The 12,768-nt window shown below is 46.8% G+C and overlaps 1 protein-coding gene across 2 annotated transcripts in view; it reads left to right on the top strand.

The window, feature by feature from the left end:
* Positions 1-12,768, top strand: part of TCF7L2 (transcription factor 7 like 2) — a 189,026-nt gene that overhangs the window by 171,185 nt on the left and 5,073 nt on the right. The window contains exons 7-12 of one of the 2 annotated variants that reach the window (XM_024756058.1): positions 1,969-2,094; positions 2,649-2,808; positions 3,208-3,315; positions 8,074-8,122; positions 8,722-8,772; positions 10,111-10,183. In XM_024756058.1, coding sequence (XP_024611826.1) covers positions 1,969-2,094; positions 2,649-2,808; positions 3,208-3,315; positions 8,074-8,122; positions 8,722-8,772; positions 10,111-10,183 — 567 coding nt within the window. The remainder of the gene's footprint in view (positions 1-1,968; positions 2,095-2,648; positions 2,809-3,207; positions 3,316-8,073; positions 8,123-8,721; positions 8,773-10,110; positions 10,184-12,768) is intronic. The other variant, XM_024756059.1, reaches the window with a different exon arrangement.

A 12,768-nucleotide genomic window follows, 5' to 3' on the forward strand; every position in this document is an offset into this window, starting at 1 on the left:
ATATGTATTTGAGGAATGTCAAGCCTTTAAAATTCACAGTAAAAGCTGCCGCTCCACCCACCGCTTCACCCAAGGGCTTCGAAGAACACATGTTCTTAACTTATGTTTTCTCGGAGACCTTCGAGCTCTGGGAAGGAACAGGGTGTAACTTGGGAACCCAAGTGCCTCCCAAGGCTTTACTTCTCAATTTTGGGGGTGTGGGATTGGAAGTTCTTTTTTTTTTTTCTTTCTCTTATATTCTCGCTCTTTCTCAGGGTTTTTCTTTTCTTTTTCTTGACACCCTAAAAGAACTCGCATGGTTCTTATGAAACAACCATGCCATTGTTACCAAACTTTGATACTGACTTAAACTGGGAAAGGTAGCCATGGGAGAGGGGCCACATCAGGGTAGAAATTCTGAGTCAAATGTCCACTCTGCTTCTGGGCCCCCTTCAAAAATCTGCATGATTCATTGATATTTTCTCTGTTGATCGATGCAGTCAGTTAGGACTTTAATTTTTCATAATTTTTCAAATGAACGTTTGCTGCATTCTTTTGGTAAAATGGAAGCTACTTTCATTTCCAGTCCATATATGAAAAGAACCTTGTAGATAAGTACAGGATCCTTGTGAAATAACTGTCACAGCAAAGTCTCATTAGCACCTCAGTGCCCAGCAGAATTAGCTTCCTAAAGAACAGGTGCTCATTCCCTAGGGGGTACATGGGGTTGTTGTGGTTTGGATTTATTCTGAAAGCAACAGTTGCTTGATCTGGGATCCCCCCTTCACCTGAACTTGAGTGATCTCGCGTGGTCTTGCCAGGGCGGAACCTGGGGGTCCTCCGTTTTGTTTTCTTTGGGGGAATCTCCCCTTGTAGTCCCTCACCCCACTTTTCTCTACAGTAGTATTCGTTCCTTTAAGAGGGTGGTTCTTCTAACCCAGAACAAATCATGGTGACTCTAAGCGTATCAGAAAATGCGAGAGCTGTTTGTCGGATCCCGTTGTCAGTTTGCAGATGGACCCAGAGCATTTTAAAATTAGCTCTGTTCGTCCTGGCTAGTTTGCATGGTTGAGAAATGCCAATTCACGGCCTAAACTGTGTCTGAAAAAACTTTCCTAAGAATAAACAGTATTAGAGGAAAAAACACAAACTTCTCTTTTCTTTGTTAACAATTCTGATCATCATTTATAAGGCCTTTCAATGCATAGGCAGTGTTTTAAGTAAAAGTAATTTAGGAGCCCTAGAATTTTAGAGTGGGAAAGGATGTACAGATCAGAATTCAAAGCTTTATTTGTGGGTGTGTGTGTAAAATACCGCTTTGGGTCATCTTTGATACAAACTTATTTAAAACGTCCGTGGCCTGTGTTGAGAACCAGATAGGAACTATTTGGATGTCCCCCATCTTTCTGCCTCACTCTCTCCCATTCCTGTCAAGGCGATGGGGGGGCACAGCAGCAAAAGAGAAATAAAAATATTACTGCACTCCCATCCACAGGATGAGGCCTAACGAGGCATACGCAGCATTGTTAAGGAATGTGTGGATGCTTCAGCCGCGCGAATATTTTATTTAGCTGTCTACGTGCAACCAAAGATCTCACCTTTTATCCTGGTGCCGATTGGGACTTAGGAAATAGTCTTCTTAGATGTCACTAATAATGTCCCCCCAAACCTGTGATCTCCAGCAGGTAGCCCAAGCCTCCTTTTCCACCCAAGTATATGGGCTGAACTTGTCTTTTGCTAGAGATGTTAAAAATCGTAATGTCTCATGTCAGTAGCAATAATGAAGGGGGAGATTGGCTTTAATGACATTATAAGAATCATTATGTTTAATTTATTGCTAATTAATGCTGACAGGCTTCATATGCCTTGAGTTGCTTTCATGTGGGTGTTACGTGCTGTTTCTTTTTCTTTTTTTTTAATTGTGTGTACACATCCCTCCCCATTCATTCATTTTGATTCTGACAATTTACACAGCTTTCTGTCTTCTAGGTTCCCTCCCCATATGGTCCCACCACATCATACTCTACACACGACCGGCATTCCCCACCCGGCCATAGTCACGCCGACAGTCAAACAGGAATCTTCCCAGAGTGACGTCGGCTCACTCCACAGCGCGTAAGTGTCCTCCTTCCGATCAGTTTCTCTTTTGCCGCGTGTTTAGCCGGTGGCTCCTGGGTGGTGGCGCTGTGTCCAAGGCTGGCTGCGCTGGTGTGACTCCAGGAAACACCCAGCTTCACAAAGAGGGAGACACGCACCATGCGGGGCTTCACGGCTGGCGCCCACCGCGGGGGAGAGAACACAACTCTTTCTTTGTGTCCTCGGACGGACTGGGATTTGCAGCCCCTTCCCCGTCCCTGACCCCTCTCCGTCCTGCGGGCATGAGAGACACCAGCTGAGATGGAAACGGCCACAGTGTGCTTCCCCCTCCAGCTTGGGACAGTTGTATATTTGTGAGCCTTGAGGAAGTGATAACAAAATCTCTCACCCCTCCACCCGCCTCCCCAACCTGTTTTTGTGCCATTTTCCAGGATGGAGAAGACCCAAAGTGGGAGTGCGCTTCTCCTTCCAAACTGCTAGGGTATTGAGGCGGTGAGGAGGTGGGCTTTCTGCTGCCGAGGAACCTTGCGATTGTTTATTGGGTGGTGTCTGTCTCTTTTGTCTCCATCCAGAAAGCATCAGGACTCCAAAAAGGAAGAAGAAAAGAAGAAGCCCCACATAAAGAAACCTCTTAACGCATTCATGTTGTATATGAAGGAAATGAGAGCAAAGGTTGTAGCCGAGTGCACGTTGAAAGAAAGTGCAGCCATCAACCAGATCCTGGGCCGAAGGGTAGGTGGCTCCCCCGCTGGGAGAAGAGGGCCAGAATAGGACGCAGTGGGTGGGCTGGCACCTGTCCCTGTCCCCACTGCTTTGGAGAGTCCCTTCCCTTTAGCCACTCTGAGTCCTTCCATGGCCAGCGTGGAGTTGGGACCAGTAGCCCAGCACTCGAGTGAGGTTCGGAACGGCCACAGCCTGGCCTTCCCCACCTGCAGAGAGAGCGAGAATAGAACAACATAGGCAGAAAGCCAGGTTCTGGCTGAGCCCTCCTGTTAGTGCCGGGCCCCTGCAGACTGTCGGCACCTGCCAATGATAGCATTTCTGCTGGAAGCGCTCTCTATGCCCCAGGCACGGTGTGGTTTGTGACGATTCTGCATCTCTCTCTCTCTCCCCCCACTGTGTCCCCTCCAGTGGCACGCACTGTCCAGAGAAGAGCAAGCGAAATACTATGAGCTGGCCCGGAAGGAGCGACAGCTTCACATGCAGCTGTACCCCGGCTGGTCCGCACGGGATAACTATGTAGGTGGTTGCTTTTTCTCAGGACTAGAGTCTGTAGAGATGTATTGGTTGTCCATCTGGACAAAGGGAACACAACCTGCCAACACAAGTCAGGCCTCAGTTACCATTCGGTCTGCCCAGTCCTGGGACCGTTAGCATCTTACCCGAGCACCAGATTGGAGGATTTTGTCTGGCTTCCTGTAGGGCTCCCATCAGCATGGGATGGTTCCTCAAGGAAGAGGGATGAGGCTCCAGCTCAGGGGACCCGTGGGGTCAGTTTAGGGCTGTTCACACCTTCTTACCGATGTCTTTGAAGAGACGTGGCTCCAGGTATACACCCAGTGAGGCTTGTGTGCTTCTCGGCAGTGAGGGTGGCCTTGCAGAGAAGACCAGGGGGTAGGGGTCGAGGGAGAGCGTTTACTTCCTCACAGCTGTGTTAGCAGGGCCTTCACCCTTAAGAGGGAAAAATGAAACGGTTGCCTTAGGCTGTGGTACAGTAGAAGTTGGAAACCTAGTTCATCCTGAGAGGGGCATGATGGAAATATCCCTGAAAGTAGCCAGTAGAAGTCATCCTTTGGCAGGATGGATGAAGTGGCTCAGGGCCCAACAGGGTAGGGAGAAAGTGTGTGTGTTCCTGGGCTCTCTTTGTTGGCTGCAGCATTTGCCTAATTTCCTCCCGCGGGTTTTAGAAAACACTGTAGGGTTGTTGTCTTTACTAATCACAGTGATAGCGACACTCAGGGTTCTTCTCTTCCCGTAAACTGGCTCTCGTCCGTTCTTTCTTATTTTGTATTTTGCCCAGGAGCTCAAGTTCTGGGCCAGCTCTCCTCGCTAAATGGATGAAATGTCTCTTATTTTGCCTCATACTTTATTACGTGGCATTTGGTTTCATGAAGTGATTTTTACCATCCGCTCTTTCTTCGGGGAAAAACAAAACCTGTCTTAATGCCGGTAGCAGCCTTCTCCTCCCAGTTCGTTCTTGTCAGTGGCACAGAGCCGTGGGTGATTCTTCTACCCAGCAGTGCTCCCTGACCTAGCTCTACCCTGGCCGTCATCCGTGGTGAGGAAACTCTCTGTGTATGTGGCTTGAGATCCACTCATCTACCGCTGATTGTGAATTTACTGTGTACACAGGGTGTGGAGGTTCAGAGTTCAATCAGAACTCTCTCAGAACTTAGCAGCCATCAGGAAGTCACAGACATCTGCGTGGATATGTGGGTCCTGAGTGAGGGCTGTCTTCTGCTTGCTCTGAGTAGCAGTTTTCATCACTTTTTAGTCTCATCCCTATAAACACACGCTCGCTTCTCTGCTCTTTGCCACGTGGATGGGGGAGGACCGAGACGCCCGTGTCTCCCTCACTGCTGCCAGCCATATCCCCGTAGGTCCCATGCCTTTAGCTGGTAGCACTAGACTGTATTCCTCCTGGGAGCAGAAACAGGAATCAGTGCTGGGACCTCTCAGTGGCACCTTGTCACTCACACATGGTCAGACACAGGGTCTTAACTGCTTGGGACCTTTCCATTTGTCCTCAGCATGTGTGCAGTGGGGAAGCCTTTCTTCTGGAGCTGAAAGGAAGAGGATAAGAAAGTTAATGCTCTCCCACAGACTTGCTGCTTGCCCTCACCTGACCTCGAGGTGGAGATAGCCAACAGCAGGCAGGCTCCGCAGCCTCCGCGTGTACAGCCATCTCGTTTCAGGACAGCTTTGCTCTCCTGGTTTCGGGTCAGAAGTTCTTAGAGTTCATCTCCAGCTTCTCCCTGCTACAGACCCAATTCTTTGAGTAATCTAGAATGGCACCACAGAGAGGAATTCAGCTACACTATAGGTATCCTATCCCCAGTAGACATTTTGGGTCATAGTAGGGCCTTCACGTACAGCTGTGCAGGGCGTGCACTGCACAACTTTAGAGTGTGCCATTTACACTACGGTCGATGTGTGTGGTGCCCCCTGGAGTTGTGCTGGGTGAAACCTCCACAAAGGTACAAAGCTGACTTTGTTAGAGCTTCGACAGAATGCTGCCTTGGACTTCCCTGGAGTCAGGCAAGGTATTGCCCAAGGTTTTTTGTGTAGTGCTTTCTAGGTTTCAGAAGATTCACGAGACGCTTGAAATGACTTTAGCTCAATTTTACATTTGGATAAGGTTTGGTATAATAGGGGAACCCCTGAAAAGACTTGAGAGAAAGTTTAGAGGTAGATCTGGATTTGGGGCTCTAGGAGCTTTACCTCTTGTAAGGGGTACTGTCAGATTCCTTTATCAGTGGCTCGTTACACATGAGTTTGAACACACACAGCCCTCCTTTCCTCCCTCCCTCCCTCTCCTTCCTTTCTTCCCCCTCCTTCCCTCCCTCCTCCCCTCCCCCAGGAAATGGTCTGTGGAACAAGAATTAGAGTTAAACTGTTTATAGATTTGATTGTGCTGGGAACTTGTTAGTATTCTTTTTAAACTGACTTGAAATAGAAGCTTCTGTAAATTACTTTGGGTACTGTAAAGTTCACAAGGTTCTTGTAGAAAAACTTTTCTCAGCTAATCACCTTATCCCTCTTGCACGTTCCTGCTTTTCCAGCCCAGTGGTGACAGAAGCCTTTATACACTATTGTAGCAAAATAGAGTTGAGTAAAACAGTCACATTTGGGTTGTTGGACTTGGTACGTTCTGGAACACAAGAAGAAACATTTTGGTCCCATGGTGATATCTAACCCGTGGCCTTGTAATAGAAGTTATTGCCTTTCTAGCTCTTCTCTGTTAGGTTAACGAGATAAATCCCAGGCCATTTGCATATCTTGAGCCCCGAGATAATGGGATGGCCGCTTCCCTTGAAATGCATCTCCCCCTTCACTGCTTAGTGTTTATTTCTTCATGTCCTCTTCCGATTAAAACACAGTCCCTGTCCTCTAGAAGCCTTTAGTCTAAATGATCATTTCCTCAGCCATGAACATCTTAGTTATGTGTCCTAAACAGACAGCTTCCCAGGGGTAGCGGATATGTTCACCTGCCTTTCAGAACATATTGCAGGAGATTGGAAATGGGTGAGGCCTGTATTACAGATGACCGGGAAGCCCTTGGCTACATGGATGCTGACACCACCTGGAGTTGAACTGTTTCTGTGCCCCACTTGAGATTTTCTTTCAGGTTCCTAAATAAACTGAAACTAGACCCTCCTGCCTGTTCCAAGATGGCCAGGTGGTACTTTGCTCCTGACACAGGAGAGACACAGACATGAAGATGGGCCGCTGGGGTTCATGAGAAAGCACACGAACTCCTTTTCTTTTTTTTACCTGGATGCCAAGGAACATGAAATGTTTCCGATGGAAACACTGAACTGAAGGCCCGTAGAGATTTCCCAAGAGGCGCAGGCCCCCAGATCTGAGAGGCTTTCTCTAGAACCGTTGGTTCTCAGCCCTCAGCTGGATCTGAAGCTCAGTGGCATCTCCACCTTGGGGTTCTCCTTACAGGGCCTTATGGGTTCTCGAGTTTTCTGCCAGTGGCTGTTCTTGTCTCTTCTTGAGTTGACGTCAACATACCCTGAGAACTTTTAGGCAAAGCTTAATATTTAGGTATTCTGAAACGAATAGACATGTCAGACCACCAGTTCCTTTTGTTTGTGACGCTTCATATATACCAGGCAGCTAATTCCTATGGATGGGACTGGAGCTAACGGGGTGAGGGAGAACTAGCTTCAGATCTGGAAGGGGGCAGTTACCTCTACAGAGTTCTTCCCTACTCCCATTCCAACTCCACAGACGGGAACAGACCGTCAAGGTATCAGGGAGGGTCAGATTGGAGAATGAATCACTGCATGCAGTGTATCACCCGTAATCCATTGAGAGCCTTCCTCGGAGGGCAAGGCAGTAAATAGGCAGGCAGTGTAGCCTGGCGGATAAGGGCTGTGGAGCCAAGATCGCCCGGGTTCCCATCACGTGGCCCCATCATCGGCAGCTCTGTCATCTCAGCAGAGTGCATGCCCTCCTCTGTGCTCCAGTGTCCTTGTCTGTAAAATTGGAATGATGCTCACACCTGGTGTATAGGATTGTGTGAGGAAAAATGAGTCACTAGGAATAGCACACTTAGAATCATGTCTGGCACATAGTATGTGATCAGTAAATGGTAGCTGTTATTACTAAGAGTATTATAGTCGTTACGAAAGTGGAAAATGATGAGAGCCGGATGTTCCCTTTTATGGATGTCCACTTGGCGGTTTGAAAAGCAGCTCAGATGGTTTCTGGCTCTGTTTCACCTTTTTTCTCCCCTTCCGTCGTTAAAACCAAGGCCCACGCTACAGTGCCAAGAAAATCCCGTACTGAGGCTTTTATGTTTTGATTCCGGATGAGGACCATTTGGCCTTAATAAGAGATTTGCGTGGGGCAAGGAGGCTCTCACAGCCATCTCAATATCGTTCATTTTCCCCCAGGCTCTTGGGCCACTTCCAACCCTGTTTCTCCACACCTCCCTGAATCTTCGCCATCCAGTTCTCCTCTCCCCTTTTATGGATGCTCGGGGTCAGGCTTGAGGATGGACATAGACGTATCGGGAAAGAGGTCTTTCCTCTTTGTCCTGCTGATCCCTTCTCTTCTGCTGGGCGCGCGTTCCTTCAGCTGGAGCACAGTTGAAGGGCGCTTGGATTAAAGGTGGGTGGGGGGTGGGAAAACACTCAGGAGCCTGTGCGGATGGAGATGGCAGCCAGTGCCTCTCCTCCTGCCTCCTTTCCAGGTGAGCCCAGGCGCCCTCCTCCCATCTGCTTCCTGAAATAATTCCCTGTGTTTCATCTGTTCATCATCTAGGGGAAGAAGAAGAAGAGGAAAAGGGACAAGCAGCCCGGGGAGACCAATGGTAAGTTTGAATAAGCAGGATGGAGAAAGGGAGCGGTACTCTGAGGACCACTCTTTTATGTCAGGCTTCTATCTGGGGGAGGCAGGAGAAATTCAAGGCCAGGACATTGTTGCTGGGGTGGGGGGGGGACCCATCTTAGCCAGCCTTTTTGTTTATGCATTTTAATTAATTGCTTCATGACTGCCCTTTTAAAGCTAGTAACATTCATTGTTGCATGAAAAGCACATTGTTAAGTCTAGTGGAATGTGTTTTAAAATAACTGCAGAGCCTGTAAGTGGAGAGCGGTAGGCATGCCTAGGCGGGGATTTATACAGTCTGCTTATTTTGTATGTGTCTGAGTAGGGAGAAGGAGGGGGCTAGGGGAGCAGAAGGGGTGTGTGCGAGTGTTTGATATTAACTGGGCCGTTCCTGAATGTTCTGATGCATGCCTTTACAGTGGTCAATTGCACCCAATTTAAATTAAGGAGGTTTGTCATTCTCTAGAAGAAATTAGAAATACTGCATAGGCAATCTCAGAGGTCCCTTCGAGAAGGCCAGGCTTTTACAAACAACGACAAAAACATTTTGAAGGCTTTGTATAATTTGTTCTTTTTTTTCAGAACACAGCGAATGTTTCCTAAATCCTTGCCTTTCACTTCCTCCGATTACAGGTGCTAATGTCATTTTGAGTCATTAAAATAGTTGATAAACTGTTTTTTTAATTTTTCTTGCCATTATAGTTTTATTAACATGAAACACGTATGACCTTTGAACATTCTTTAAAATGACCATCTACACGGTTTCGTATGTTTCGGTAGATTTTTTTTCAGTTGCTTTTGTTGTTTTTTTGAATTTAATTTAACTTCTGCTTTGTTTATTTATTTTTCCCGTAACAGTTGTTTAAGCCATGATGACAGTGATTTAGAGTTGAACTAACTGTGCAAATTGAATATGCAGTATTTCTTTAAAAGAGACTGGTAAAAAAAAAAAAAAAAAAAAAAAAAAAAAAAAAACAGAAACCAACAACAACAACAAAATGGAAGGAATTCAGTAATAAACCTCCTTAATCTAATGGCATTTTTTTCATCGCTCCCACTAAGTTTTCTCACGCAAGCATGCATCCGCAGTATGATTTTTTTTCCTTTGCTTTTTTTTATTTTAGTTTTTTTCCTTCCTTTTGCTTTTCTGCTCATAACTTGCAAATCCACTAGCATTTCACTGACTGTACCTGCTTAAATGCTGCTGTGAGCTTCCAACTAACTCTTAACAGCTCATTCACACAGCCTGTTGACCTTTATCTGTTCCTCTCTTAATATTAATGAAAATAGATTTACAAAAAGAAAATATGAACATTCCAAAAGCTGCAATATCCCAGTACCACAACCCCTTTCTTTCTTTATTTCTTTCTGTTTTGTTTCGTTTTGTTCTGTTTTTGTTTGTAGTTTTTTTTTTCTTTTTTAAACTGTTGTACTCTGAGAAGAAAAAAGCATGTGACAAACTTAATTCCCTCCTTTGCTTTATTTTCTTCTTTAAGAAAAACAAATTGAGAGAGAGAGAGAGAGAGAGAAAAAAACAAAAAGCAGAACCAAAAGAGGAAAAACATTTAAAACTTAGTTCTTCAGTATCTAACTTCCCTTTATCAGTTCAAACCAAATCGGAGAGACAGTCCTTAAAGAAGGGATACTGCAGCTTTATTTGCAACAGCTAATTTCACAAGTTGAATAAGAATGTGATTTTTTTTACCTTTTTTTTTTAATTAAAGAAAGTTAAAAACGAAAGTCAATATTATGTAATTAGTAACCAGGTCATTGATTTATTCCCTTTTTTATTTTTATTTTTTTCTTATTTGTATCTTTCTCTTCCCCCCTCCTCTCTCCTTCCCTCTCTCTCCCTCCCTCCCTCCCTCTCTCTCTCTCTCTCTCTCTCTCCTCTCCCTTCTCTCCCTCTCCCTCTCTCCCACGTCCTCCTCTTCCTCCTCTTCCGCTCGCTTCTCTCTTGAACTCATTCAGACCTGAGCGCTCCTAAGAAATGCCGAGCGCGCTTTGGCCTTGATCAACAGAATAACTGGTGCGGCCCTTGCAGGTGTGTATAGATTTCCCAGATTCGCTGTGCTGGTTTGCAGCTGGTCTATTTGGTCCTTTCCCCCCTTCTCTGGCCTGTTGCTTTGTAGCTCTGTGTGTGGATCTTAGGAGACAGGAGGGCGCGGGACACTGCTCTGTGAGGGACGTGCTTGTCCTCCTCGCTGCTGCTAGCCAAAATGCCACTGTAAAACAGCATCACTCGTGCCTCCTCGGGTCAGCGACAGCAAACCCCAGCGCGCCCCCTCCCAGGGAATGTTGCCTGCCAGCCCCTTCCTCCCGACAGCCCAGGATGGGGGCTCAGTGACATCCATCGTAAGCCTGGCCTAGGTAGAAGCAAATAACGTCACCTTTTCCCCTCCTCTTCTCTCTCTGTTTTTATTTTTTCCTTGTTGTTTTTTGGTTTCTGGTTGTTGTTTTTTTCTTTGTGTTTTATCGTTTTATTTTATTTTTTTTTCTTTTGATGCATAGAAGTCCTTTCCTTTCATGTCCTTGGTGAGGGAAGACAGTCAAATAGAACCGAGGTGATAGCGAAGACAAGTCAGCTGTAGCTGAGATTTCACATCCAACTGAGCACGACCCACCATTGTGTTGTATTTTTTGTGTTTACCTTATGCTAACAGATGCAAATACTCCAAAGAAGTGTCGGGCACTGTTCGGGCTTGACCGACAGACTTTATGGTGCAAACCGTGCAGGTATATTCCCTACTGCGAGGCCTTTGGGAAAAATCAAAGCATTCTGTCCTTCTGGTACCTTAGTGTGTCAATATATTTTGACCTCATTCCTATCTCCTTCCCTGCTGGCATCAATGACTAATGATCCTCATTCTTCAAAATTTCCTTGCTAATTTTATGCCGTGTCCTCTCCCTACTTTTCTCTTTCTCTCTTTCCCCTGCTCTTACAAGTAACATATCCCTGGTGGTAGGACCTAGACCACAGCCCTCACAGACCAGGACGGGCACTTATCCTTTTGCTTTGAAAGCCAGCATTCTGGAACTGGCCCGGCCCTGTCAATGCTTCCGTGGCATGTCTGCAGGACAGAGAGAGCGCCACCATGTCCCGAGGTTTCAATGAGCTCAAATTGGCAGCATTAGCATTCCCATGCACTTGGAGTCCAGACACTTGGAGAAGGGCTCTGGGGCAGGCTTTTTTTGGTTTCGTTTTGTTTTTTTGTTTGTTTTCTGTTTCAAAACCACGTCTCTGGACAGAGGAGCTTGGTTAGCTGACATTGTTTTACAGTGCTGGAAAGAAGCGTGGCATTGAACGGCATGCACCAGCTACAGGGCTGCAAGCAGTGAGTCGTGCAGTCACGTACTGCAGTGCTGGTAGCCTGCAGAATGAAAAATATATATCTATACATATATTTAGAGAGACAGAGAGAGCACTGGTTCCAAAGTGAATCAGGAGAGTCCAAATTAAACGCCTGTGTTCCACCTGCAGGTTCCATCCAACCTGTAATTTCAGGGAAGGTGAAGGTGTAGGTACTTCCTTCTTGGTGGAGGGATACCAACTAGTTCCTGTCTCATTTCCTTTCCTTTAATGACCACCTTTGGTTAAATTTGTTGTTTCTTTGTTCTGATACAAGCAGTCTTTGAATTTGGAATATTATGATGGTAGGTATCTCAACACCCAAACACGCTCCCCTGTCTGTAGTGCCTCCCTTGTCACGTGTCCCTCTCCTCCACGCCCTGCCATGTGTTCCGTGTTTAGACGTTAGCTCAGATGTCCATTCCATTACGTGCATGCCCACCAGTCTCCTGTGTCTCTTCCCCCTCCCCTGACGCCTAACGAGACATGGGCGAAGTGCCTCGCGTTGAGCAAGCGTTGAGGGGAGAGAGGGCCCGAGAGTCTGTCTTGACAGAGGCTGCCCTCCACAGGCGACCCTCATGCCCATTGATGGAGGACCGGGGGGCCTTGGGTGCACGTCCAGCAGGAGAGGGACCCCCCCGCCCCACCCATTCTATGAGTTGACAGTGCCCACGGAGGTGACAGGTGGCCTTGCCACGCAGTCCCGGGGTCTTGTCTGTGCAACAGAAAAGAGTTTCACGATGCAGTTGGTGGAGGGTGTTAGGCATTTCATTAGGGCTGGCCTGGAAGATGGGAACTCTGCCGACCCTATCTAGGCGGTGAATTTGTGTCAGATTTTTCTTTGCGCTGAGTGGGAAGTTAATTAGCTACGGAATCCTGCTCTGAGACGCCTGCCGTGGTGAAGGGTTAGCTGATCGCAATGCCCACTCCTAAGGGAGGATTTCCCACGCTCTGTAGAAACACATGGCCGACACCATCGTACGCCCCTCGCAATGTGCTTTTTTGCCTGGTTTGTGTATTTTATTTGTGGCAGGTGAGTGGTGGCTTATGAGTCCCTTTTTCTGCTTTGGAAGCAGGTAACTGCAAGTTAGACTTGGCACTTTGGGGGATGAAAGTTAATCATGACCAACATTGACCAGACAGTCCTTTCTCACACCCAGCTGCACCTTGCTTAAAGCGGAGTGTGGAACCTTCCTCAGAAACGAGAATTTTCATGACATTTTTACAGAACAAAAACAAACCACCCCAAGCCTTCGGAGCTGCTTCATCAACATCCTTCT

Source organism: Neophocaena asiaeorientalis, unplaced genomic scaffold (genome assembly GCF_003031525.2).
Source record: "Neophocaena asiaeorientalis asiaeorientalis breed wild unplaced genomic scaffold, Neophocaena_asiaeorientalis_V1.1 scaffold85, whole genome shotgun sequence".
In the NCBI taxonomy this organism is placed as follows: Eukaryota; Metazoa; Chordata; class Mammalia; order Artiodactyla; family Phocoenidae; genus Neophocaena; species Neophocaena asiaeorientalis.